At 45.0% G+C, this 26,867-nt stretch overlaps 1 protein-coding gene across 1 annotated transcript in view; it reads left to right on the top strand.

Moving 5' to 3' along the window:
• Nucleotides 1–26,867, top strand: part of DDX10 (DEAD-box helicase 10) — a 207,786-nt gene that overhangs the window by 24,536 nt on the left and 156,383 nt on the right. Inside the window, exons 7-13 of the mRNA XM_040426259.1 lie at nucleotides 779–905; nucleotides 2,878–3,040; nucleotides 5,052–5,136; nucleotides 15,017–15,118; nucleotides 16,988–17,075; nucleotides 17,576–17,664; nucleotides 19,219–19,561. Of these exons, the coding sequence (XP_040282193.1) occupies nucleotides 779–905; nucleotides 2,878–3,040; nucleotides 5,052–5,136; nucleotides 15,017–15,118; nucleotides 16,988–17,075; nucleotides 17,576–17,664; nucleotides 19,219–19,561 (997 nt within the window). The remainder of the gene's footprint in view (nucleotides 1–778; nucleotides 906–2,877; nucleotides 3,041–5,051; nucleotides 5,137–15,016; nucleotides 15,119–16,987; nucleotides 17,076–17,575; nucleotides 17,665–19,218; nucleotides 19,562–26,867) is intronic.

Here is a 26,867-nt window from a genome sequence, read left to right on the forward strand (position 1 = left end):
TGTTTGCGGCTCCTATAGAGATGTTTAACATGGCAGTACCTTTTTAAGGGGCATTTCCTCACAGATGTAAAATGTCAGGCAATTGCTGACATGGACTTTTTTTTTTTCTTCTGATTTCTTGACCCTCTTTGCTACCCTGGAGCAGCGCTGCGGCGTCCATCTCCATCTGATACACAGTGGATAGAGACGTGTACTCTGATGTCTATTTCCAGCACTAGAGTCGCTGCAAGACTGATGTTTAGTGGAGTCTCAGGAGTCAGACCCCCACCGATCTGATATTGATGACCTATCCCAAGGATTCCTCATCAATACTGCAGTCCCAGAAAACACTTTTAATGTTAATCCCCATCCGTAATTCTGTATAAAAAGTTGTTGCGTTCAGATTATTTGCCTTATCCTAAATTACAGCCTGTCTTCTTGTTTTGAGCTGCATTTACAATTGACAGACTTCAGAGCTGTGATCTCCCAGCATTCCTTGCTCACTCAATGTGTACACAGTTCTTGTTTTGCTTTCAAAATAATCTCCTGCATTAGCATCTGACCTGTATTTGCTGACTGTTTCCAGTAGCACTCGGCATATTTGTGACTCTAATGCTGGACTGTAGTCCAGGGTGCGGCTAGGTAATGTATCCTTGTGAAAAAAAATGTGTGTAAATTGCATCTATGTATAACCAGGGGTAGATCTAATCAACTTGCCCATCTTTACATAGGTATTCTCAACCCATCTCATATGTCTTTTATGTCCACTCTTACCTCTCGTGTCCTGCGTCTTTTTCAGCACCCCTGCAACGCTGGAGCAGAACTATGTGGTCTGTGATCTCCCCCAGAAGATAAATCTCTTGTTCTCATTCGTGAGGAACCACCTGAAGAAGAAGAGCATCGTCTTCTTTTCTAGCTGTAAAGAGGTAAGGTCATGGGAGTCAGCTGGTAGATTATGGAGGCGCTGTTCCAAAAGGGTAGGGACTTCGATACACCTTACACAGTACAGGGCCGTCCACCAGACACACCATCTGCACTGGGCCTGGCTACAGTAACCGATGGAAGAGAGCAGCACCATGTTTGGTCAGAACGGTGGGATTTTCAGGGTCTCGGCTATTTCATCAGCCCATTTTATATGTAGTCTTCTCATCGCATCATACAACACTTCTATCTTAATCAAGGCTGAGCAGCAGTGCTCGTCCTATCCTGATGCAGTAGATTTATAGTGTAGTCTTCAGTTTCCTCCTCTTATAATGAAGTACGTTGTAGAATATGCTTGTATGGTCCGCTGGCATATTGGTATTTGTTCCTGGCACTGGAGAGACCCCTTACATTGCAGATATTGAATTTGGAGCCTTAGTACAGACGGTCTTTTTCGTTTTGGTCCGAGTGATATGTTGTTGGAAAGGTCATAACTGATGCTGCATGTATTTGTACCGTATATAGGAAGCTCTGAACCAGAGCCGAGTGGAGAGAGGGCCCCCACATGTCTGTGCCTCGCACCATAGGGGTTTATGGGAGGTATGGAAAGAGCCCTGTGTTCTCGTAGGTGATGGTTCTTCCCTCGAGTCCCAGAGATGAAACATTCAGGCATTTATGACGTGGTCTGTGCATTTCATAAAGGTTCATAGTTGGAATACACCTTAAAGAGGACCTCTCACCTCTCCTGACATGTCTGCTTTAGTAACCACCTTGCATTCCCCATGTAATGACAATTCTGGAGCATCTATTCTTATGACTCTATGATGTACCATTCCTTCTAGAAGTTATGAATTCATTCCCAGCAGTAAGGGTACAGGTGGGTGTTACCAGTCGGGGCGGTCCCTGCATAGTATGACTCTGGGTCAGGCTCCGCAGGGCCCCCTTCTCCCCCAATAAACAATAATTGAACAACATCATCTAATAATGAGGTATCTTCTGCAGTGACTTACAAGGTCCTGTTCGGGGGTATATCTAGAGTAGGTACAGAGGTAGCAGTCACACTCAGAAGTTAGGCGTCCAAAGGACTTAGTAAAACATAAGAAGACACCAGTATTATAATGGCACGTGGTAAGTGTGTGGCCCTGTTACAGATTTTGCATTGGGGCCCTTTGGTGCCACTGGCTCTGCTCCTGTAGTAGGTTCAGACTTCATCACTTTTCTTGCACTGGAGGCAATTTCTCATTTTCTTCTTTATATGACTGAGCGCCGATTGTCAGGAAGGAAGCGTTTCTTCCCAACAGTCGGCTGCTCGTTCAGTGAAGGAGACCGCGTATTTACATGCAGTGATCTCCTCATCGTCATACAGGATCATGGCTTCTGAGCAGCAGATTGTGTGGTCTGAACAGCGCTCAGAAGCCATGATCGGTGGTGCCTGCACAACTGACAGGAACACCCGATGAATGACGGGAATGGCTTTTCACAGGAACTGTCGTTTCCTATAATTTGAACTATTATTGGTGCGTTTAAATGCACCTTAAGGTCTCAACAGATCTCAAATTTTAGTGTCCTTATTACAGAGTCAAATCCCTGCCTGACCACAGGTCTGGTGACTCAAAACAGCATCTTAAAGGGGTTCTGCACTTTGTTTAAACTGATCTATCCTCTGGATAGATCATCAGAATCCCGGGACCCCCGCCGATCAGCTGTTTGAGAAGGCAGCTGCCTTCTCAAACAGCTGATCGGCGGGGGTCCCGGGTGTCGGACCCCCGTTGATCAGAAGCTGATGATCTATCCAGAGGATAGATCATCAGTTTAAACAAAGTGCAGAACCCCTTTAAGGATCCATGAATCTTTAAGTTCAGGTCATGTCATGACCTGTGGTTGGGCCAAGATTTGCAACCATTATACAAAGTCTAAAATGTCGCCCCAATACGTCCATACGACTGAGGCCTTGATGTAATTTCCTTTCTTCATTAGGTGCAGTACCTGTTCCGAACTTTCTGCAGATTGAGGCCAGGTATCCCCGTATTGGCCCTGCATGGCAAACAGCAGCAAATGAAGAGAATGGAAGTCTATACTGACTTTGTGAGGAAAAAGGCGGCAGTGCTCTTCGCCACTGACATTGCAGCTCGAGGGCTGGGTATGTATTGAGGTATTATGGCCTCCGTGTCAGTTATTGAAATAATGCCCTATAAATAATATGGAGAAAATGCAAAAAGCACTTAGATATTCTATCACCGTCGTCTGCAACCTGTAGCTCTCCAGCTGTTGCAAAACTACAACTCCCAGCATGTTATTCTTGGCGCTGTCATTTTGCAGCAGTGGGTTGGAGACCGCGGAGTATAAATGTATAGCCTTTCTGACAATTGATAAATAGTGTGCGGTCATCAAGCGGTTGTCAGGTTTAGAACAGACATTTTTAAATCCTCTATTTGGGATTCTAAGTTAATAGACCAGGGTCCACTAATCAGAAGCCTCATCTACTAGCCATAGCAGAGCGGGACTACAGAATGTGAGCCTACATTACACAGACAGCCGGTTTATATGGGCTCTGTGTAATACTGCACTTCCCCTCTGGTGGCGCTGCAAGGAATGTTAACACTTTCTGCTCGGGTCGCCCACAGATATCACATGGGGTCTCAGCAGTAGGACATTTGTGATCAGCTTTTTGTCTGAAGACCCTTTACTTATGGTGGGCCTAAGGCCACACCACCCTGAACACGCCCCATCTCGACTTATGGTGGTCACTTCCATGAAAGTGAGTAGAGAGCACTGTGTGACCACATCTTCATTCATGTCCTCCAGGACCCAGTGGCCGCAGCTGTCTTACCAGCAGGTATGGGGGTTGGGGACCCCATACTCCATGTAGGTGACAGTTCCAGGGATGGAACCAGATATTTAAAGGGGGTCGTCTCACTTCAGCAAATGGCATTTATCATGTAGAGAAAGTTAATAAAAGGCACTTACTAATGTACTGTGATTGTCCATATTGTCCCCTGGCTTGGTTCATTTTTCCATCACATTATACACGGCATGTATACAGGAGTCATGACCACACAGCAATCCAGCATTAGTGGTCGTGCTTCCACACTATAGAAAAAAGTGCAGGCCTATGTGCACTCCTGCGCTCAGAGCCATCAGAGAGGCCTGTGCTTTTTCCTATAGTGTGCAAGCACGACCACCACTGCTGAATTGCAGGTTGGTCATAACCAGTGAGTGCTTGCAGCTTACCAAGCGCAGCGCTGTCCATTCTATAGTGGCTGTGCTTGGTATTGCATATCGGGTCCATTTGGACTGAACCGTACCTGGGCCATGTGAATGGTGTCACCACTGGCCTAGGAAGAGGCCTTGGTGCTCATGGAGTGCCGAGGTCCCCTGAAACAGCTGATTGGCAGGAGTGCCGGGAGTCAGACCGCCGCCGATCTGATATGACCTATCCTGAGGATAGGCCATCAATATCAAATTCCCAGAAAACCATTTACCATGTGGGTTTCCAAGTAACTTTACGATAACTGAAAATCAGTGCGTCTGTCATTGTGCTCTGCTGCCCTCGGAGCGGACAACACGAGGAACCTGACAGGATCACTTTAAAGCGACCCTTTATAGTCGCCATACCTGCTGCCTGGTCCCCTTTCTGATTCCTTTCAAGGTGGCTGCCACCATCTCAGACTTCTTCAGGCAGAGCGCTGTAGGAAAGTCTTAATACATGTCCCCCTCCACTGCTCTTGTATGACTGCATGGGGAAGTCTGAGCGTGTGGCCCCGGCCCATCCAGCACGGGGACCAGAATAGAGGCAGCAGGGGAGGAGCGGTGACTCCAGGTATGTTGACTATTCATGTCTCATAGTAAAATGTTAGGTCTGGAACGGGGTCACACATCTTGGCCCTGTGATTATTGGTTATCACATGGAGGGGAACCTGGAGAAGGCTGATCATCAGCGCACAGTTGGGGCGGGGTTGATGGAGGCCTTTAGTATATACAGTAGTTGGACAGGGTTATAATATATTGCTCGTCATGTACTGCCTTGATATTACTGTCTACAAATGGATTGAAAACTTGGCCTGTCCTCTATATCAGGATAGGCTCCGCCGCCAGAATGGCTGCCTTATGCAATAAGTCTTATGTGTTGTATGTCATTGTCTTATCCTTAGATTTCCCAGCAGTGAACTGGGTGCTGCAGCTGGACTGCCCTGAGGATGCGAACACCTACATACACAGGGTTGGCAGAACGGCCAGGTAGCTTTTACTGTTTTATTAAGATAAAGCTTGATTTGTGGTCTTCAAAATGAGCAAATCGATTTGTAAGAATCCATTCATTCATCAAGCGGAGTTCTTGAGCTGCGAGGGGCTGTCCCCACTGCTCAAGAGGCTCCCCCCCTCCTTGGTTGACAATCCCAGACATCTCGCCCGGACCAGTCAATGTAGCAGAGAAAGCACAGTGGCTCTGCTGCTACCACCGGATCAGCAACAGTGTATGCACCACTACACTTCCTGGTAGCAGCAGCACAGTCCTGCGCTTGCGCTGTTACCCAGAGCGAGTGCATGGATTGTCAGGGCTGGACAAGATGTCCAGCTCTATCTGTCAAGGAAGATGAGGGGAGCCTCTTGAGCAGCGGGAGCAAAAATCTCATCTGTATTTATAGCCATAAAAGTATGCTAAAAATGTCAAACCTGGGTCTGGTCTTAAAGGTTATTGGATGGCAATCCTGAGCTGCATTTATAAATCTGAAGACTTCACAGCTGTACTCTCCCAGCATTCCTTGCTGTCTCAATGTGTGCTTGTTCCCGTGAAGACTATAAGTGATGAGTGAAGTGAGATTCAGATGCTTCGCTCAAAACTTTGGATTAATACTGTATGGAGAGCCGTCTCCGTACAGTATTAAAATGTATGGGCTCTGATGAGCCGGAGTAAGTTATTTGCCAAGTCGCACGTGACTTTGTTGAATAACTTGGGTTCCAAGGTTCTAGTCAGAGTTCGGTTTGAAATTTTAAAGTGGTTTTTGTCAACCTGTCTTTGTTTTTGTTATATTATTTTTCCACTTTAAAGCCTATGTACACCTTTGGGGGCATTTTTTTTTCTTTATTATCGCATTATACTTTATTTTGAGTTAAAAATAATTTGTTTCAATTGGTCTTTATTAACAATATGGAACCCTTTTTGCTGTACTAGCTGCCTGTGGATTTTTTGTCTTTTCCGTCACCTGAGGAGCAGACGGACTCCTGATCTCTGACATTATAAACACCCGTTATAGCTCAGTTCTTATCTTACTGATAATAATGTGGCTTAAATAAGTGTTTACGACTAGGTATCAGCAAATCGACTTCGAAAGAAACATCCGTAGTTGATTCGCATACAACTTTGTTTCAATACTGTACGGAGCGACCGCTTCGTACAGTATTAGAATGTATTGGCTCCGATGAGCCGAAGTTATTACTTTGCGAAGTCTTGCGAGACTTCACATAATAACTTCAGAAAATGATTTATACTGTAAAAAAAAACATTTCCCGAACTCTGGTTCGGTTCCAAGGATCCGACTATATTGTTTGTTGTCTGTTACCATAGAGACGCTTAGATTTGCATAGGAGCTGTAGAAACAAAACAATAGAAAACCTTTAACCACTTCCCATCTGGGCCCTTTGCCCCCTTCCTGACCAGGCCAAATTTTGCAAAACTGACATATCTCACTTTATGTGGTAATAACTTTGGAACGCCTTTATTTATCCAAGTCATTCAGAGATTGTTTTCTCGTGACACATTTTACTTCATGATAGTCATAAATTTGAGTCAAAATATTTCACCTTTATTTATGAAAAAATCCCAAATTTACCCAAAAATTTGAAAAATTCACAATTTTCTAAATGTCAATTTCTCTGCTTTTAAAACAGAAAGTGATACCTCATAAAATATTAATTATTTAACATTCCCCATATGTCTACTTTATGTTAGCATCATTTTGGAAATGTCATTTTATTTTTTTAGGACGTTAGAAGGCTTAGAAGTTTAGAAGCAATTCTTCAAATTTTTAAGAAAATTGCCAAAACCCACTTTATAAGGAACAGTTCAGGTCTGAAGTCACTTTGTGGGGCCTACATAGTGGATACCCCCATAAATGACCCCATTGTAGAAACTACACCCCTCAAGGTATTCAAAACCGATTTTACAAACTTTGTTAACCCTTTAGGCGTTCCACAAGAATTAAAGGAAAATGGAGATCAAATTTTTAAATTTCACTTTTTTGGCAGATTTTCCATTTTAATCAATTTTTTTCTTTAACACATCGATGGTTAACAGCCAAACAAAACTCAATATTTATTACCCAGATTCTGCGGTTTACAGAAACACCCCACATGTGGTCGTAAACTGCTGTATGGGCACACGGCAGGGCGCAGAAGAAAAGGAACTCCACATGGTTTTTAGATGCCATGTCTCATTTGAAGCCCCCTGATGCACCCTTACAGTAGAAACTCCCAAGAAGTGACCCCATTTTGGAAACTAGGGGATAAGGTGCCAGTTTTATTAGTACTATTTTTGGGTACATATGATTTTTTGATCATTCATTATAACACTTTATGGGGCAAGGTGACCAAAAAATTGGTTGTTTTAGCACAGTTTCTATTTATTTATTTTTACAGCGTTCACCTGAGGGGTTCAGTCAAGTGACATTTTTATAGAGCAGATTGTTACGGACGTGGCGATACCTAATATGTATACTTTTTCTCATTTATTAAAGTTTTACACAATAATAGCATTTTTGAAACCAAAAAATTATGTTTTAATGTGTCCATGTTCTGAGAGCTATAGTTTTTTTATTTTTTGAGAGATTTTCTTATGTAGGGGCTCATTTTTTGCGGGATGAGGTGACGGTTTTATTGGTACCATTTTGTGGGACATACGCGTTTTTGATCACTTGGTGTTGCACCTTTTGTGATGCAAGGTGACAAAAATTGCTTGTTTTGACACAGTTTTTTTTTTTTTTTTTTTACGGTGTTCACCCGAGGGGTTAGGTCATGTGATATTTTTATAGAGCTGGTTTTTACGGACGCAATACTAAATATGTCTATTTTATTTTATTTTTTTCTATATTTTTTTTTTTTATTCCTTACTTGGGATTTTATTTTTTTTTTACATGTGAAACTTTTTTTTATTTTATTTTTTCAACCCTTTATTTTATTTTACACTTTTCGTCCCCCATAAGGTCATACAAGACCTCTGGGGGACATTTACTTCACTTTTTTTTTTTTTTTTACACTGTTGATTTCTCCTGTAACTGGGGCTGACATAGTAGCCCCAGTTACAGGACAAATGCACCCCTATAGAGGCTGTACAGCAGCAATCCTGCGCTGTACAGCCTCAGAGCAGGGCTGATCGAGGTCTCTGAGAGACCTCACACAGCCCCTGCACACTCCGGTCACGGCGGTCACATGACCGCCGGGCCGGAACAGGAAGCGCACAGCGCTTCCTGCTCTGCAGACACAGCGCTCGGTGAGCGCTGTGTCTGCAGCGATCGTGAAGGCAGGGACACCTGGGCACTGTCCCTGCCTTGTCTTAGGGTTGCCCTGCTGTCACTGACAGCGGGCAACCCGATCAGCAGCTGCACGATTAGCGTGCAGCTGCTATTTCTGACAGGACGTTTTAAAACGTGCTGTCAGAAATAGACGTCCACCCATAGGACGTTTATATCCTATGGGCGGACGTGAGGCGGTTAATAAAAAAATATTACAAAGCAAATGTGTGTCTGTGTAACTACGGAGAAAACCAAGCCTGTCCTTCATATAAATGCTCTTTTATTAGCCCTTTTTTTCATTGTCTTTTTCTGAACCAGAAAGACAACTCGTGGATATATAGGGCTCATGTATAGAACAAGTGGAAGATTACCATTCGGGTGCCTCGCCTCCTCGCCGTCACTAGAGGGCAGTAAAAGCTAAATTTGTAAATTTCCTCTGAAGCTTATTGTCATTTCATCACTGCGTCCAGCTGGAAAATGCCGGTGTCGTCACAGTGTAACGTTTCTGTTGGTAGCTGCTGCTCCTGAGAACTGTTTGCATTGGATGTTCCTGTAATTCAGTGCAGATAAAGCCAGATATATAATCGCCATTAGAAGATGATAGTGTTTGATACCAGATCCAGGGGCCTGCAAGGCACAGTGGTGCATTAGACTTAAACCTGGCATTGGTCTCCATAACTCGCTGTATGTCCTCATTAGGTATAAGACTGTAATATCGCTAGTAAATGTAAGGACAGTTAGTGTGCTCGGTCGTTGTAAGCCCCCGATTCTCCATAGCCTGCATTCACATGTAGTTCTCTTCTGTCCTCTACACAGACCCATGCGGTCGGTCAGAGGTGGATTTTCCATAGACCCTACAGGGAAATTTCCCGGTGGGCTGATGCCTAGGAAGGCCACCCAAGCTCTCCCCCCGGGAGCGTGTCGGGTACGTAATGATCTTATTCTCTCCTGCGCACCTGTTCAGCAGCTGCCCTCCTGAATTCAACTGTATCGGCATCCTCAATACTGTGGCACAGGTGGCGGTATTTTGTGCTGCTCTGTAGTAGTTGGTACTGCTGGCCCTGCCTACTTCTTTTGCCCCTGACTAATCATGGTGCCTTGCCTTCTGTCACTTTGGACCCTCCTGCAACATGGGGCCACTTTTATGTTTTTTCCCAGGGCCACTTTTAGTTTCCAGTTCCCCCCTGCGGTTTGTGCTTTTGAGGCATTACATTCTCTGGACCCACAATTTCTGGAGTCAGAAAGGGGGGGAGGGGGGGGGGGAGATATTGTTCTAACTTGTAAAGTATGGGTCCATAAATCTCTGTCCCAATTTCTGTTTCAGTCCGCAAAATCTGTCTAAACTGTTCAGTGACTCTAAAGGGTCTGTCCGCTCAGGGTCCCTATCTCTCGGCCAGAGAGCAGAGCGGTTATAAAGAGGGTCCCTCGCCCTGGAGGCCCCATTAATGACTGTAATGTTTCATTTCCCCTGTGGTGGCGCTGTAGGGAAATAGGAAACACTAGAGACTCCTTTATTACACTGCCAGAACATCAGGCCGATCATTGCTAACAAGCGTTCATGATAGTCTGCCAGTGTAAAGGTGCTGCCAATAACCTGATGAACGAGCGACATGCTCATTCATTGGGTGACTGGATCTCTCATGCGGTCACCTAAATCATCGTTCGCCGGCAGCATATTGTGCCGTCTGGACTGCACTCTGCCAGAAAACAGTGATTCTGTATGGGGAAGAGCGATGGCATTAGCCATACTGTGGAGGAGATCATGCAGTGGTCACCTCCACTGACGAGCAGGCGATTGTTGGGAAGGAACGCTTCTTTCCCGGCAATCGTCTGCTCTATTGAGCAGTGTAGGGCCGCGCGTTCTGATCTCTGCCAAGCTGCTCCGGTTGCCTGATCCAGCACAAGTGCCAGCTGTCGGCCGGACCAAAAACATCTGCATGTGATATCTGGCTGAAAACCAGGATTTATGCCGGACCACCGCTGCATCCCGTTATAAGGATGCAGCTGACACCGGAAACTGTACAGAAGATGTAAAGGCAATCCTCCTCTTTATCTAATGCAGCTTAGACAACACGATGCAACTTTACAAATAGGATATTTCTAATGAAAACTATTGTGTGTGTGTACAGCTCCTGTGCAGACCTAGGAGCCTCCTCTGGTTCAGACCTTGTGTTATCTGATCCTGTTCTTCGTGTGTGTGTGTGTATATATTATAGGTCAGGGTGGGATATGTTTGCGCTATATAAGATCAGATAACAGGTACATACTTTTGCTATAGGGCCTCCTGAATTTAGGAGTCTCCTATAGCCTGTAGATATTTCAACATCGCAGCACAGAGGATTTGAGAGAACGATCTTCATGAAATATTCAATCAATATGACCACTCAGGCTTCCTAGTAAGATGATGGGAGTTATCTGCTCCGCGTTGTTGCGGGTCGCTACTCGCTGGCCGCATTCTATGTGATTTATCCGCTGTTTTTGCAGCCTCCAGGCATAGCATGCGGCATCTTGTTACAAGCAGACGAGGAGATGGTACCTGGGGGGTGCAGGGAGCCTGTCGCTGGCCGCGGTTATTATTGTCACTGGGGGAGATTTATCAAGACTGGTGTGAGGGAAAACTAGTTTAATTGCTATAGCAACCAATCTGAAATTTTTTCAGAGCTGTTTTAGAAAATGAAAAGATCAATCTGGTTGCTATGGGCAATTTTCCTTTCCACCTATGTCTTTTAATTTATTAACCTTTTTTAATACCTCTGCTTACTGTTGAATGGGTTGATTTATTTTTTCATTGGGTGTTTGCGACCAATTGGATGTTATGAAAGAGCACTGGCAGTGTTGTTTCATTTTTGGGCCTGATGAACATTGCGAATGGTTGTTTCCGTGTTTGTAATACTATCGGCCAAATGCACTGCTGTATGGTCATCTACCTGACAATCTTTCAGTCTTTGGGTTCATTGGGACCCCCACCTTTCTCCAGAACATAGATCTCTGGCCACCACCTCCAGGCGGAGAATGAATCACGTCCGCGGCTCTCTTCATTCACTTCTATGGGAGTCACAGAAACAGCTGAACGCGCTGAAAGTTACGTCTAGGGGCGAATATGCCGCCAAACCTGGATCCACTAGCATTGTACTGTGATTTGGCGCAGAAGTCGATCTATTGACTACTATAGGGAGAGTGTTTTTGTTTTTTATTATGCAGCGTGTTGTGTGCAGTAATCACTGTGGAAGGAGGAGGAGGTGCGCATTCCCCGCCACCTCTTTGTTACCTGTGTTATCTGCCTCCATATTTATTAATGAGATGTTACCTTTCATTGTGATGCTGCCTGTGATGATGGTGAGATGACTGCTGACCCTGCCCATTGTGTACATAGTACTAGCTGAAAAGAAATCTTTACAAAACCGGAAATGTTGACCTCCAATAGTCAGCATGAATGGAAATAACTTTTTTTTTTTTTTTTTTTTTCAAAAAATATTTATTAATGAACATTACAGCAGTACAGTGGTACCCTTAGGGGGCATTCACACGACTGTGTTTTTGACCTTTCCCAATGGGGCAGCACACCGTGTGCTATCCACATCTGTGTCTCCGTTCCGTGGCCCACAAATAAAATAGAACATGTCATATTTTACTTTTGCGGACAAGAATAGGCATTTCTAACAAAGGGTAGGACGTGCTGATCCGCAAAATGCGGAACACATGTGGCCGGTATCTGGAGTGCAAAACGCGTGCTGTCGTGTGAATGCCTCTTTTTGGTAAGAATACATATGGTATTAAAGGGGTACTCTGGTTATATCACGTTATCCACAGGATAGGAGATAGCGGAGATCAGTGGGGGTCCAACTGCAGGGACCCCAACTGATTCCGAGAACAGGACCCCACGCCTTGTTGGTCTCCTGAAACGGAGCGTAAGCGCACTGCCGCTCCAGTCATCTGTATGGAACTGCCAAAGGGAAGCGGAATACAGCGCTTGGCTCCATTCATTTTGTGGCCCCGCGAGGTACAGAGGCCATTTCTTTTCAACCATCTCCTAGTTATCTCCCATCCTGTGGATAGGGGATCTCGGGATATAATTGGAGTACTCCTTTTAAGGCATTGAAATTGAATGAAATTACCTCTAAAATGTTCTCATCTTTCATTTCTGGGCCATGATGCGTCATCCACTCGTCTCCGAGCCCGGGCAAAGCTCCTTCCCCTCTCACAATAGAAATTAGAATCAATCAGAACTCAAGTCAAGTTTAAAGAGATGTCTTTTTGCCCGTATCCTCTGGTTCTGCACACGCCGTAATGTTCCTGCATGGAAATGTCAATTATGGCCACAAAGGATAATTATGAAGCAGATGCAGAAAGCGAACATCATAATTAAAGAGGAGAGGGAACTATGAATGTCATTGGTAAATGACGTGCGCGCGTTGTCCGTTATATAACGTCCTGTCATGTGTAAATGAGTGGCCGGGAACCAGTGGACTGGGCTTGGGTTTCAACAGGTGTTGTAGAGGCCGTCTTCCCTCCCAACATGCCTTCAAATGAAAATTCTGGAGCATCTTCTTTTTGGGAATCTGCAATGTGCCTTTCATCTGTTATTCCTCCTGGAAATATATGAATAAATTGACCTAGTCAGTGGTTCATGTCTCTACCATCTGACTTTTATTATTCCCCCCTTCCAATCACTGCAGTCTCTTTCAGAGTGTAAAAGGACACGCCCTTGTGACGGAGCCAGCGATAACACTTTGAGGAGGAATAACAGAGGAGCGGCAGTGCAGAGATATATTAATATTATATATATATATATATATATATATATATATATATATATATTTTTACAAATAGATGACAGGGGCCCGTTTTAAGGGGTTATTTCGGCACAATTAAAATGCTGTTCCATGACCTGTAAGTGGTTAGTTTTTTTGGAATTTCTAACATGATTTTTTTCTAATATGTTTTATTAATTGATTCTGTTGTACTACCAAAATAGACCCCAAAGTCCTGTAGCCATGTATGCGGTGTACGGATCCTGACAATACGTGTCGAAGTGAGCACCGTACTGGAGGAAGGACACGTCGCTGCTCCGGCCTGTGCTCGCCCTGCATTGCTCCGCGCAGTACACCCTGCTCCGCTGTGCTATGCCGGGCTTTAGCGGAGCAGAAGACTGACGGGCAGGAGCTCTGCACAGCACGTCGCTGCTCCGTCCTGTGCCTGGCATAGCACATCGGTGCAGGGTATACTGCAGAGCGAGCACAGACCGGAGCAGTGATGCGTCGTCCCGCTACCGAAGCCTGAACTTTGAGGGCCCGTTTTGCTAGTAAAACCATTAAATCCATTAATAAAATGTATAACAAAAATGATTTTAGGGCATTTGTAACCGTTTTAAAGCGAATCTGTCCTCAGATAACTTATTATAAATCCAACTTGCATGCAAGAGGCGCACTCGTCAGTGCTTTTGTAATGGCCCCATTGTGTAGAAACCGCCCTCGATGCTCCTGAGGCTCCGTTCCTTGCCGCGGCCCCACCACCCGGTGGTCTCCATTCCGAATGTGCTGCCACAAGACTTCAGGGCCAGGCGTGAGTACGTCTTAACTCAGACTGACAGGGCCAGGCAGTGATCAGGGGAGGGTCAGGGAATGGAAAAGAGCAGAGGCTTGAGTGCAATGGACTGCCCTTGTTGCACCGATGGTGTAATTGGCATAAAATAAAAACGCTTATTCCTAGACAACGGGGCCACATATAGAAACGGGACCAAGACCATTACTGAATACTGACGAGCACACATCTCGCTTGTAAGTTGCATTCATAATGATGTATCTGGGGACAGATTCTCTTTAAAAAAATAAAATAAAAAAATAAAATAAAAAGTTCATAAAAGTTTAGGTGCACTTTAACCATTTGCAGGCCAGTAAACTGTCTTATACTTAACTCATTCATTTCTTTGTCATTATCTGCTGATCTTCTGGCTGTGCCCTTGCTCCTGCTGTGTCCCTCTTCCTAATCACTGGTTGAGGGAGGTCATCGCAGCCAGTGATTGACTGAGCGCCATTCCCAGCCATTTCCTGCAGGAAAAGGAGCACAGCAGGAGCCAGGGCACCTCCAGAACAGCAGCAGCAGGGAAACTGCAGGGTGAGTATAAGACTTTCTTTTATTTTATTTTTTTATCCATTTTTAGGCCATGGATCAGTGTTTTGACTGCTGGAATACCCCTTTAAGTCCAAGCTCATTTTCTGTGATTTCCCGCTGTCAGGGCTGCTTCATTTGACCACTGCTCATTCTTCTAAGACTACATGCACGCGACCGTATGTGTTTTGAGGTCCGTAAATTGCATATCCGCAAAAAAAAACGGATGTCATGAGTTTTTTTTTTTTTCGGATCCATTGTAACAATGCCTATCCTTGTCAGCAAAACGGACAACAATAGGACATGTTCTATTTTTTATTGCGGGGCTACGGAGCGGACATACTGATTTGAAATGAATGGGTCCACATCCTATCCGCAAAAAAAAAAAAGGAACGGACACGGAAACAAAATACGTTGGTGTGCATGAGGCCTTACAGCGTGAATACTTTTGATAATGTTAATGTCTGCTCTGTGTCCTCACTTAGTTTTTTTCCTGTTCTCAGATACAAGGAAGGAGGGGAGGCTTTGCTGGTGTTGCTGCCCTCTGAAGTCAATGGGATGGTGCGACAGCTGAACGAGAAGAAAGTTCCAGTCAATCAGATCAAGTACGTGCTGCTGGGATCAATGAGGAATTTTCTGTTTAAAGGCAGCCGATCGGTAGATTGATGCTGCTTACGTATTGCAAGCTGTGAAGCGGATGCCCACAGCGGTGTTTGTAATGCGCAGGCGCCGGACAGAATTTCCTGGGGGGGGATGAATAACATCCCAGAGAGAGGAGAAGGGGGTTAGAGAGAAGCTATGTCCATCTAGTGCAGGCATGGGGAGAATCGTCTGCTCAGCCACTCCCTACTGGTGTCGATGGGGGTCCGACAAGTCAGCTGTTTACAGCATGTGCCCAAAAATCTAAAGGGCTCGTCCCATGAAAAATATTAAAAAAAATTCACACCAGCACCTCAATCTGAATACTTTTGTAATTACATGTAATTAAAGATTTTGTGTAGCCGGTGAGCTGTTCAATAAAATCTCTCTGTATAGCGCCACCTGCTGTTTGCCCTTTTTCTAAATTCTCTGTCCAGCTCCCTGAGGTTGACTCACATGCTCAGTTCCATCCTTCAGCTGCAGCAGAAAGGACACGTCCCCTGAGCTGCCAGTCTGAAATAAATTGCAGCAATGAATGTGGAGATCTCTGGATCCATGTGAGGTGCAGGGCTGGTTCTAAGTTTATTAGAGATTCTCATGTGCTAGGATATCAGATTTCTGTGCTTTACATAACCCCTTTAAGTCAATATGAGCTGAGCTACAGTACTTCGGCACGGCCACTGCACTTCTGCTTCTGGCTCCATCCTTTTTAATTTCAGCGCTGGTGGCCGTCCGAAATAAGTGATTGGTGGCGGTGCTGGGTGTTGGACCCCCACCAATGAGAGCGAGTGCCATGCATGCATGGTGTGCTTGCCTTCACTTCGGGGGGCCCCGTTCTCTAGATGGGATATGCTAGTGATATGCCATCCATGTCAGACTGGTCAACCCCTTTGAGGCTGAATTAAGATAAATGTATTGTATCATCTTTATGTCCAATACTTCTATCATTTAAAGGGGTATTCCGCTAAACTGATTTTTTTTTTTTTAAAACTGCATGAAGGCTGCAAGCTGTGACCCATCCAGAACCCATACCTACACATGTAACCAGAGCTTCAGTTTACCTTGCAATCCCTTTGTCTAGCTCCTGTGTGGGGCCTGCAACACACTGAGAGTATCGTGGCGCCTGTTCTTCCTTCACAAGACTACAATCCCCACAATCCCTAGCTTTCCTGCTGTGAGTGTTGATGTTTTCTGATTGGCTGCCTGATATCACAGCCCAGTCACGCCCCCTCTTCTCAGCACACTGACACGCCCTTTGTCTCACAACACAATTAGCTATAGAGTGGATAGTAACACACTGAGCATGCTCGACCTGGGGGGAAGAAAACTACTTTTATAACTACTGAACGGTCAATATGTGACATGTACATTATATTAGGTAATTATTGATGGTAAATTAGTCTAAAACATAAGTTATATTTCTGGTAACCGGAATACCCCTTTATATGGAAATACTTGGAGTAAGCACCAATCCATACATAAGAAAGATGTTCTGTATGAAGCTAGTAAAAGCTATGTCTTCAGTGATGATACCAGTCCCCGGGTTATAGCCCCCATCATCCATTACTTCAAGTACTCGGTAACAGATTAAAATGCTAATTAGCATTAATGGCTGCCTATTACAAGGGATTTTATAGCTCTTATTCGTCAGTATTATTAAAACCAAAGAGATTTTTTCCCTTCAATTATTAAAATGTAAAACCCTGTAATAAGCTAAAAGCAGATCACACATTATCCTCTAATTGGAAAACAAATTAAAAGTAAATTGGACTGAACAGCTGTATTGTGCCAGACCTCCTATGTATTAGAGTCCATTTCTTTTGTCCCCTCCCTAGAATTAACCCCGAAAAGCTCCTCGATGTTCAAGGGCGACTGGAGGCGTTTTTGGCCCAGGAGCAGGAGATGAAAGAACGCGCTCAGAGGGTAAGTACGTCAGGGCTGAGGTAAGTCTCTGCCGTCAGAAAGTGGTAGAGTCATTAAGAGGTCACAAACGTGGTAAATATGCAAACGAGCATTCGTGTTTGAGTTCATTATGTTAAAGGGGTATCCCGGCAGTTGCCAGTGATGGTATCCTGCTAGAATATGGCGCCATTGCCTCTGCACGGAGCAGCTCCAGTCCAGGTGAATGGGGCAGAGTCTGGATTGCCATAGCGCGGCAGATGGCAGAGAAGGGGGGGGGGGGGGGGGCAGTTTTTGCTTGAAAATCCACTAGCAGAATTTGGATGCAAATTTTTTTTCTTATATATTTGTCTAATGGGAGAACTGTTGTGTTGATTATATTATTTGGAAAGCATTAACATTTCAGTAACGATGACTAAAAATTACTCTGGAAGAAAAGTGATATTTTGGAAGCATGATGGGCAGTGTAGTTTCAGATTGTGGGTCGTCTCCGCTTCCTCACTTGGGGTTTCTTTTTCTTTTAGTGTTTTGTTTCCTATTTGCGATCTGTCTATTTAATGAAGGACAAGGAAGTTTTCGATGTCTCCAAGTTGCCACTAGCACCGTATGCACGGTAAGGGGTCCTTCTACGTGTGTTGAAATGATTTTTGTGGTAGGTTTTTGGGATTGGCCTTTTAAAGTCTATGGACTCCTTTTGGTGTCAATTGTACATTTTACTTATTTTTGGAAAGAAAAAAAAATCATATTTTTTTATTTTTATAAGTTGGTCTTTATTAAAACTATTTCAACAGTTTTTCCTCTACAGCCTTCACTTTCACTACATCTACAGACTCTTGCTCACTGCCTCACACTGAATACCTCATGGAGCTGCTCTGTAGCCTTTGTCTCTGAACTCCTGACAGCTCATTAATGGTAAATTCCAGCCAGTTTGACCATAATTTGGCACTGATTGGCATGCACAGGCCATTTTCTAAAACACATGTCAGGGGCTGCGGACGGCTCCTCTTAAAATCTGTACCAAATTGACACAATTGATATTAATGTGGCAGCAAAAGGAAGTTGAGTCTTTTTATCCCCTTTCTGCCCTTTGACATGAAATACAGATGGGGCGATTACCAATAACATCTTAAATATTGCCACATTACCGAGCAGATTTTAGATTTGTGAATTTTTATAGAATTTTGATTTCTCAGGATGTAACTGCGAAACAGCGGAATAATTTTTTTTATACAGGGTATTATTTTTTTTAATGAATTTGTCCCAAAATAACCCTTTCTTGATCTGATGGGTCCTTTGGAATCCAAACAGTTAAAGGGAATAGGTCACCAAAAGTTTTATCTGCCTGTTAAAACCAGATAGTGACACATCTGCTTTTCTAATCTGTTTTTATTTTCCTGATTGCAGATTTTTTTTAAATTCTATTTCCTGAACACAATCATGGGGGCGGCCATATTGCCTGAGCTGTTCTTAAAGGAATTTAGAAAACATTAAGAAAATTGCTTTACGGCAGCCACATGGGCCATAGACAGAATAGGAGAGGACCTCACTGACATCTATGGTAGAGTTTTCCAGGCATGCTCTGCGCCCTGTGGAGAGGTCATTGTAAAAGGAAAGAATAGACGCGCTCTGACAATCGCCTATTGTGAATGGAGGATCCAGTCTTATCTGTACACAGAGGTGATAACATTACAGGCAGGATTAGAATGATAGATAAGAAGATAACTGCAGTAAAGTGATCTGTACAGACCAAAAAGTGGAGCCGTTTATTAGGCTTAGTGGCCGGTGTGAAAACTGCAGGATTTTATGGGATTTGTTGAAATATAGATATAGACATGGAAAATTTAAATTAACATCATAAAAATTGTTCAAAAATATGTTGAACATAAAAACATGATTTAAACAATAGGTGGTTTTAGCTACTATCAATGAACGGAAGCATTGGGAACGGCTTGCGCTCCCTGCAGTCTCTCTTCCTGGAGAGTGTCTTCTGACGAGGAGGAGAACTTTGGGGGCTTTCTGTCTCAGTTGAAGACGGTCTCTGTCCCCTGTAATTGCTGGCCATGTTTATAGTCTCAGCAATGAAGTGCTTGTCCTGCCTATAGTTTTTGCAGTATGTATCTCCTTTATATGGAGCCTGGCATTGAGTTTACTGATTGTCTTGGTACAGGTCATTGGGTCTTGCTGTAGCCCCAAGGGTGCGGTTCCTTCAGAAAGCCCAGAATTCCAAGAGTAAACAAAGTGATGACATCCAGGAGCCCGGCACCATCAGCGATGAGGAACTTGAGAACTTCAGATCTCAGCTTGGTGGAAAGACTATGGGTACCAGGAATACGGAGAGTGGAGACAGTGAGGAGGAAGAAGAAGAAAAGGAGGAGGAGAGCTCAGAGACTGAAAAACAAACCGTCTTTCATCTGGGAGATGAGGAGGATGATGATGACTGTCGAGATATGGAGATTTTTACTGTAAAGAGAAGAGATATATTCGGAGTTAATGAAGGCGAAACAGAATCCGTGAGTAAAATACAACATACAATATATTCTTATTACACGGCCAGAAGTATGTGGACACGCTGTATGGACATCTCAGGACAAGACCATGAGCGTTACTGTGGAGTTACCTGCCCCCGAGGAGCATTTCTTGAGGGTTGGGTGATGAGTCTTAGGTAGTTACCAGCAATACATTTCATCACAAATGTTTTCTATGGCATTAAGATCCAAGCTCTATGCAGGCAGCAAGGTTCTCTCACTCAAGACCTGACTATGAGATGTGTCCACATACTTCTGGTCATGCAGTTTACATAGAAAGAAAATGTCTTCACAAATTTTTTTTATCTGGAAAATAGATAATTTACGTATGTATCTCCGTAAGGAGAACCAGTACCTTCCATAAACTGCATGTGAGACATCTCGCCCAGCCAACCATAACCTTACTCTGTACTGATGAGGAGCAAACACTCCACCTCTGGTTCATGTCTTTAGATTCGACTGTTGTCTTTTGACCTTTTGTACGATTTTCTAGGCGCCTCCTCTTACTTTTGGCAAAATGTCTTCTCCACACTAGATGATTTTTATAATGAATTTAACCAAATATAAGTCAGTCTAGGGAAGGAGAACTCCTTAGTAGGGATGAGTGAACCCGTGGAAGTTTGGGTTCACCGGGTTCGACCATTATATCTTGACCCTGAACAGGTTTTATATCTGCAAATCAGGATGAAAATCACACAATTTATAGCAAAATCCAGCATCAAAAACTGATATGATACAGAAACAAAAACTGAACATATTGCAAAAAAGGCACCACTGTGTTTGATCTGTATTTGCATACCAAAATGTGACTGAGCCCTTAGACTTGCTTAGTAAACCTGAATTAAAGGGCATCTGTCAGCAGTTTTGTACCTATGACACCGGCTGACCTGTTACATGTGCACTTGGCAGCTGAAGATGTTTGTGTTGGTCCCATGTTCATATGTGTCCGCTTTGCTGAGAAAAATGAAATTTTAATATATGCAAATAAGCCTCTAGGAGCAACGAGGGCGTTACCATTACACCTAGAGGCTCTGCTCTCTAGTTTGATTGACAGAGCCAGGCAGTGTAAAAGTGATCACATTTTCAGTACCTGGTCCTGTCAAGCAGAGGGCACTGCAGTTGCAGAGAGAGCTGAGCCTTTGGGTGTAATGGTAACGCCCTCGTTGCTCCTAGAGGCTCATTTGCATATATTAAAACACCATAATTCTCAGCAATGCGGGCACATATGAACATGGGACTAACACAGATGCCTTCAGCTGCCAAGTGCACATGTAACAGGTCAGCCAGTGTCCTAGGTACAAAACTGCTGACAGATGCCCTTTAACACACAAAGTGCCGGATTCCCCTGTCACCTCAGAGGCGCGCAGTAGTAGCCGTCAGGGTGCACGTTGCTCTGTTCCTGCATAGAAGAATCTTTTGCCATTCTCTGTGAGAGCCTTCTCCTTTCGTTTTCCAGGATCTGATAAATTTCTCCATTTTATCCAGCTTTAACTGGCGGTTACTCCCTTTGCAAAAGTGCGTCCTCCGAGCCGTCTCGTAACTGCGCCACGTTTTTTTCTTTTTTTAAACCTTGCATTGATTGTGAGCATAACCTGGAAGGGGAGATAATACTTTCCTCACGTTCTCGAGTTCAGCTTCTCTGTATGGTGAACGTTCCTCCGCTGAGACGTTATTAGACCTGAGAAGGATTTTATCTCTGCGCAGGTCGTGATGTGCGGGAAAACGGAGGGTCTTACATGGTCAAGGTCCTTTCTTTCTGGAGCTTATTTTAACCTTTGTGCAATTTTTATATATTTTTTTTTATTTTTTTTTTTTATATAATTGCTTTATATGTGTACTTCCTGGATAATTTCTCGGCATCATTACAGGCAGCTAAGACTTCATGTCTTCCTCTAAACACCATAATCTGTGCATCGACAGAACGAGTTTCGCTAAATGGACAATTTGCTTAGAAAGAATAGCTGAACTCAGAAATCGGAGAGGACGTGTGAGCGTCCCTGGCATTTCCATTTTATTACACGCTTGTATGAAATAATATTTCTGAGCGTCTTTTGCGCTGTCGTGTTCCTCTGTTACTCCCTTTGGAAATGCAAAATGAATGAATACATCGACAACTGGGTGTTACCATTCGCTTTGTGAATGGGGCATGACCTTATACACTGGTGCTGATAGGATCACACTCTAATAATGAAAGAGAATGGGAACTCTAAGATGTTAGTTTAGTTATTCATTCTCAACAGGAATAACAGAGGGATAGTAAGCACTCAAACAAATGAGGGAAGAAATAATGGTCAGTGAAAGGAGTACTGTACATAGAAAACAAAATAAAAATAGAGAGTTATCGGGGAAATAATCTTGATGACCTTTCCACAGGATAGGTCATCATCATCAGTTTGGCGGGGGGCTGATCAGCCGTTTCAGAAGCTGTGGCGCTCACATCTTATAGCGGCTGTGCTTTGTTTTGCCCATTGGCTTGAATTTGTCGGAGCTGCAACTAGGCCATATGATGTATGGTGACGTCATATGGCCTGGGAAGGGGCCGTGGTGCTCACGGAGCATCTGGCCTCTTCTAACTGCTGAAAAGAACCAAAATCTTCAGACAGAGAATGGGTCTATGAAATATCATTACTTTGCATGCCCAGAACAAAAAAGGTGTGAAAAGACTTTAATAGCCAAAACTAGAAACACCGAGCAAGACACATAGGGCAAATTATCAAAAATAGGAGCAAGCATGCAAATATACCCGCCCCCGAGGAGCCCAAGATGCTTTCTGGTCGTGGACCCAATAGCAAGTTTTTCTCACGTGACATGTGTCATCATGTGCGGTGGGGCTCTCGCCTCTAAGAATAAAGGGGCTCCATCACTTTTATCCCCAACATCACAGCTGTGAAGAGTACTGCAGCATGGCCCTATTCAAGTCTGGGAACCCTGGTGATGATCCCAGCTAAAAACCATCACTTTATCACATGATAACTTTTTGAAAGGGGTTTTCTGGGCCTATACCTGATGGCCTACAATTTGAGGGGGTCCGACCACTGGACACCCAGTAATCAGCAAAATATAGGTGCCGGAGTGCTGCTTCCCCGGTCATGGTTTCTGAACTTCCTCGCTTTTGAAGGGGTGCGTCTTATCACTTGCCACCTACTACAAGCAGTCCAGAGGGGGGGAGGCTCCTGCTGCAGGCAGTTACCTTACAGTATTCACGGATTGATCGGTATAGATAGGTAATGCGTCTCTAATTGAATACCGTCACAGAGGAGTGAGGCGCTAAAAGAATGCTAATCTTTATTACATTCAAAAGAACTAAACAAAACTAAATTTGGGGTGATATCTGTTACCTCAAAAAAGAAAACCTATGGTGAAACCGTATAACCCTGAACACACAGAGGACTTAAACATGTAGGTCATGTGTGTGCAAAATAGCGTGGTAACGCTCGGTGTGTACACCTGAGCTCCACTAGACCAGTTATCACCAAGGTATGAAAACAACGTTTGATTATCACACCGCACGGTCCTCGGTATCCCCAGAAGACGGTGTGGGTGATCACACCTTACTGGTTGTCGCCGTGTGTGTCCAGGAGGCATTGGGATGGTACAGGCTAATTCATTCCCATTACGGGCTGTATGTTGGCATTCTATCAAAGGCCCCATGTGGTCGCCTCAACACTAACAACCATCTCAGGGTGTAATGGCCGTCTTAATTTTGGTGCCTACAACCCTGATTCCCCCCTTCCCCAGCCCTGCCTGCAAAATTCTCAGCTAACTATACATTTCCCACATGTGCGTCTTTTCAAATGTGAGTCATCAGGAGCTAGTCAAACAGGGGTTAAACCGCTGAGGAACCGCTGCCACATTGAAGGTATGCGTCAGCGTGTCCGGCGCTGGTATGGCCGTAAGACTGCTGCCTGAAGCGCCGGGCTATAAAGAGGAAGAACCGCCCCCTGGTGGAGTCAAGGCGACGTGCCAGCCAATCCGATGATAGAGGGGCGGGGACAAGACCGCACACTGCCCCCCCAAATCCATATATAAAATGACACTAGAGATGCGACATCCAAACATGAATGGTATTCAAGTGACTTTAGCCGTTCGATATCGTCGCCGTACTAAGTGTTCTACCAACACCTGATTTATTCTGAAAGAGCATCGGGTCTCATGGAGATAGATGGACACCAGTCTCCGTACAGTATTAAAATCAATGGGCTCCGATGGATAACTTTGGTAATTGATTTTTAAAGTAGAAAACCACTTTTAGACTTGAAACTGATGTTTGGTTCAGTTCTGAGGTAACAGTCGGAACTAGGGCTGAAACGATTACTCGATTAAATCGAGTAATTCGACACAAAAAAATCCTCAATGCAAATTTTTTGCATCGAAGATTCGTTTGTGTCATGTGACCACAGAGCGGGAGTGAAGCGCTTGCTATTACTCCCGCTCCGTGGTCTCCCGCGTCGCTTGGAATACTTACCTTTCCAGCAGGCGGCATCCGAACACTTCACAGCACGTCTATGGTCCCGCGCTGCTCTGACCTCCTGACGTACGCACGCCGTGACCTGACGCACTGTGTGACGTCAGGGGCAGAGCAGCGCAGAACGATGGAGTGTCGGGAGCGCCCCTGCTGGAAAGGTAAGTTGGTGAAACCGAGGGGGTGGGAGCGCGACTAAGGCCGGGCGCCTGGAGTGCACAGCGTCATAGAAAAGTGACGCTGTGCAATCCGGGTGTCAGGAGGAGCATGGCAGCAGAGCTGATGGCACAATGGGGGCAGAGCTGATGGCACATTGGGGGCAGAGCTGATGGCACATTGGGGGCAGAGCTGATGGCACATTGGGGGCAGAGCTGATGGCACATTGGGGGCAGAGCTGATGGCACATTGGGGGCAGAGCTGATGGCACATTGGGGGCAGAGCTGATGGCACATTGGGGGCAGAGCTGATGGCACATTGGGGGCAGAGCTGATGGCACATTGGGGGCAGAGCTGATGGCACATTGGGGGCAGAGCTGATGGCACATTGGGGGCAGAGCTGATGTCACAATGGGGGCAGAGCTTATGTCACAATGGGGGCAGAGCTGATGTCACAATGGGGGCAGAGCTGATGTCAAAATGGGGGCAGAGCTGATGTCACAATGGGGGCAGAGCTGATGTCACAATGGGGGCAGAGCTGATGTCACAATGGGGGCAGAGCTGATGTCACAATGGGGGCAGAGCTGATGTCACAATGGGGGCAGAGCTGATGTCACAATGGGGGCAGAGCTGATGTCACAATGGGGGCAGAGCTGATGTCACAATGGGGGCAGAGCTGATGTCACAATGGGGGCAGAGCTGATGTCACAATGGGGGCAGAGCTGATGTCACTGGGGTGGGGGAGAGCTGATGGCACTGGGGTGGGGGAGAGCTGATGGCACTGGGGTGGGGGAGAGCTGATGGCACTGGGGTGGGGGAGAGCTGATGGCACTGGGGTGGGGGAGAGCTGATGGCACTGGGGTGGGGGGGAGCTGATGGCACTGGGGTGGGGGAGAGCTGATGGCACTGGGGTGGGGGAGAGCTGATGGCACTGGGGTGGGGGAGAGCTGATGGCACTGGGGTGGGGGAGAGCTGATGGCACTGGGGTGGGGGAGAGCTGATGGCACTGGGGTGGGGGAGAGCTGATGGCACTGGGGTGGGGGGGAGCTGATGGCACTGGGGTGGGGGGGAGCTGATGGCACTGGGGTGGGGGGGAGCTGATGGCACTGGGGTGGGGGAGAGCTGATGGCACTGGGGTGGGGGAGAGCTGATGGCACTGGGTGATAGTGGAGCTGATGGCACTGGGTGATAGTGGAGCTGATGCACTTGGGCTGATCGCACAGGGGGAACAAAGGGTGTTGGGGACTAATGGCAGGGGGTCTGAGTTTTTATAAAGGAAAACAGTCTATTATTTTTTTTCTTATTAGATTACTCGATTAATCGTAAAAAAATAATCGATAGAATACTCGATTACTAAAATAATCGTTTACTGCAGCCCTAGTCGGAACCAAACCCGAGTTCGGTTTCAAGTTTTAAAGTAGTTTTCCACTTTAAAAATCAGTTACCGAAGTTATTCAACAAATTCACGCGCGACTTCGGGAATATCTAACCGGCTCATCGAAGCCCATACTTTCTAATACTGTACGGAGACGAATCTCTGAACAGTATTAGTCAGAAGTTTTAAACCAAGCGACTTTGGATGTAACATGCGAAGCTTGCTTCGCTCAACACTAGTTCCATCGACAGGAAAGATAAAGTTACGGTTCTTGGAAGGCGCTGATAGAAAACCAAATTTTTTTTTTTTTAAAGGAGTTTTTTTTATTGAGCAAAAGTAGTAATAAAATTTTTTTTATAAATACATTTTTACTGCATGTTAAAAGGGGTTCTCCTCTGGATAGGTCATCCATATTAGGTCGTCGGGCATTCGACTACCAGCCCCCCCTGATTTCATGGTACCTGAAATGATATAGTGTACAGAGCTGAAGGCAGACAACTCTGTACACTGCATGGTGGCCGTGCCACGGTATTCAAGTGAATGGGAGCTGAGCGTCAGTACTGCGGTGCTGGAAATGGCACCGTGTATGAAGCCTTCTGCTTCTGTCCATACGCTGTTAGCTACTGGCTCTGCCATGTGTCCGGCCCCCACTGATCTGGTACTGATGAGTGAACTTCAGTTTTTGAAGTTCGGGTTTACGGTGAATCGCGTTACGGATTCTGTTACCAGGGAACATTCCATCATAATAGTCTGTGGCCAGCATAACGGATCCGTCCGGTTTCCGTTATGCAGGAATCCTCTCCTGCATAACAGAAACCGGACGGATCCGTTATGCCTTCTAAAGGCATTCTGTTATGCATTCCGTCGTTGAATTGCGTTATGTTCCATGGTAACGGAATCCATAACGCGATTCACCGTATAACCCGAACTTCAAAAACGGAAGTTCGCTCTTCCCTACTGATGACCTATCCTGAGGACACCAGTATCTGTAGCCTGGAGAACTCCTTTAAGGTTGTAAAAACAAAACCCAAAAAAATATAGCAGAACGGTTGCTTTTTTCCAAGTCCCCCGCCCCCCACATTAGTAAGTTATTCAGTGTCTTATATGACCCTAAAATCGTGCTCTGGCTTTTAGAATGAGGAGATTAAAAAAAAAAATCCACAAGGGCTTGAGACCCAAACAAGGTCACGTTCTTAAAGGGGTTTTCTTTTCACATTGATGGCCTGTCCTCCTGGCACCCTCAGTGATCACCTGTATGAAGAGATCGCTCCATGACTGCCTAGGCCATTTGACGTCACA

The sequence above is a fragment of the Bufo bufo genome, chromosome 3, assembly GCF_905171765.1.
Source record: "Bufo bufo chromosome 3, aBufBuf1.1, whole genome shotgun sequence".
Taxonomy (NCBI): domain Eukaryota; kingdom Metazoa; phylum Chordata; class Amphibia; order Anura; family Bufonidae; genus Bufo; species Bufo bufo.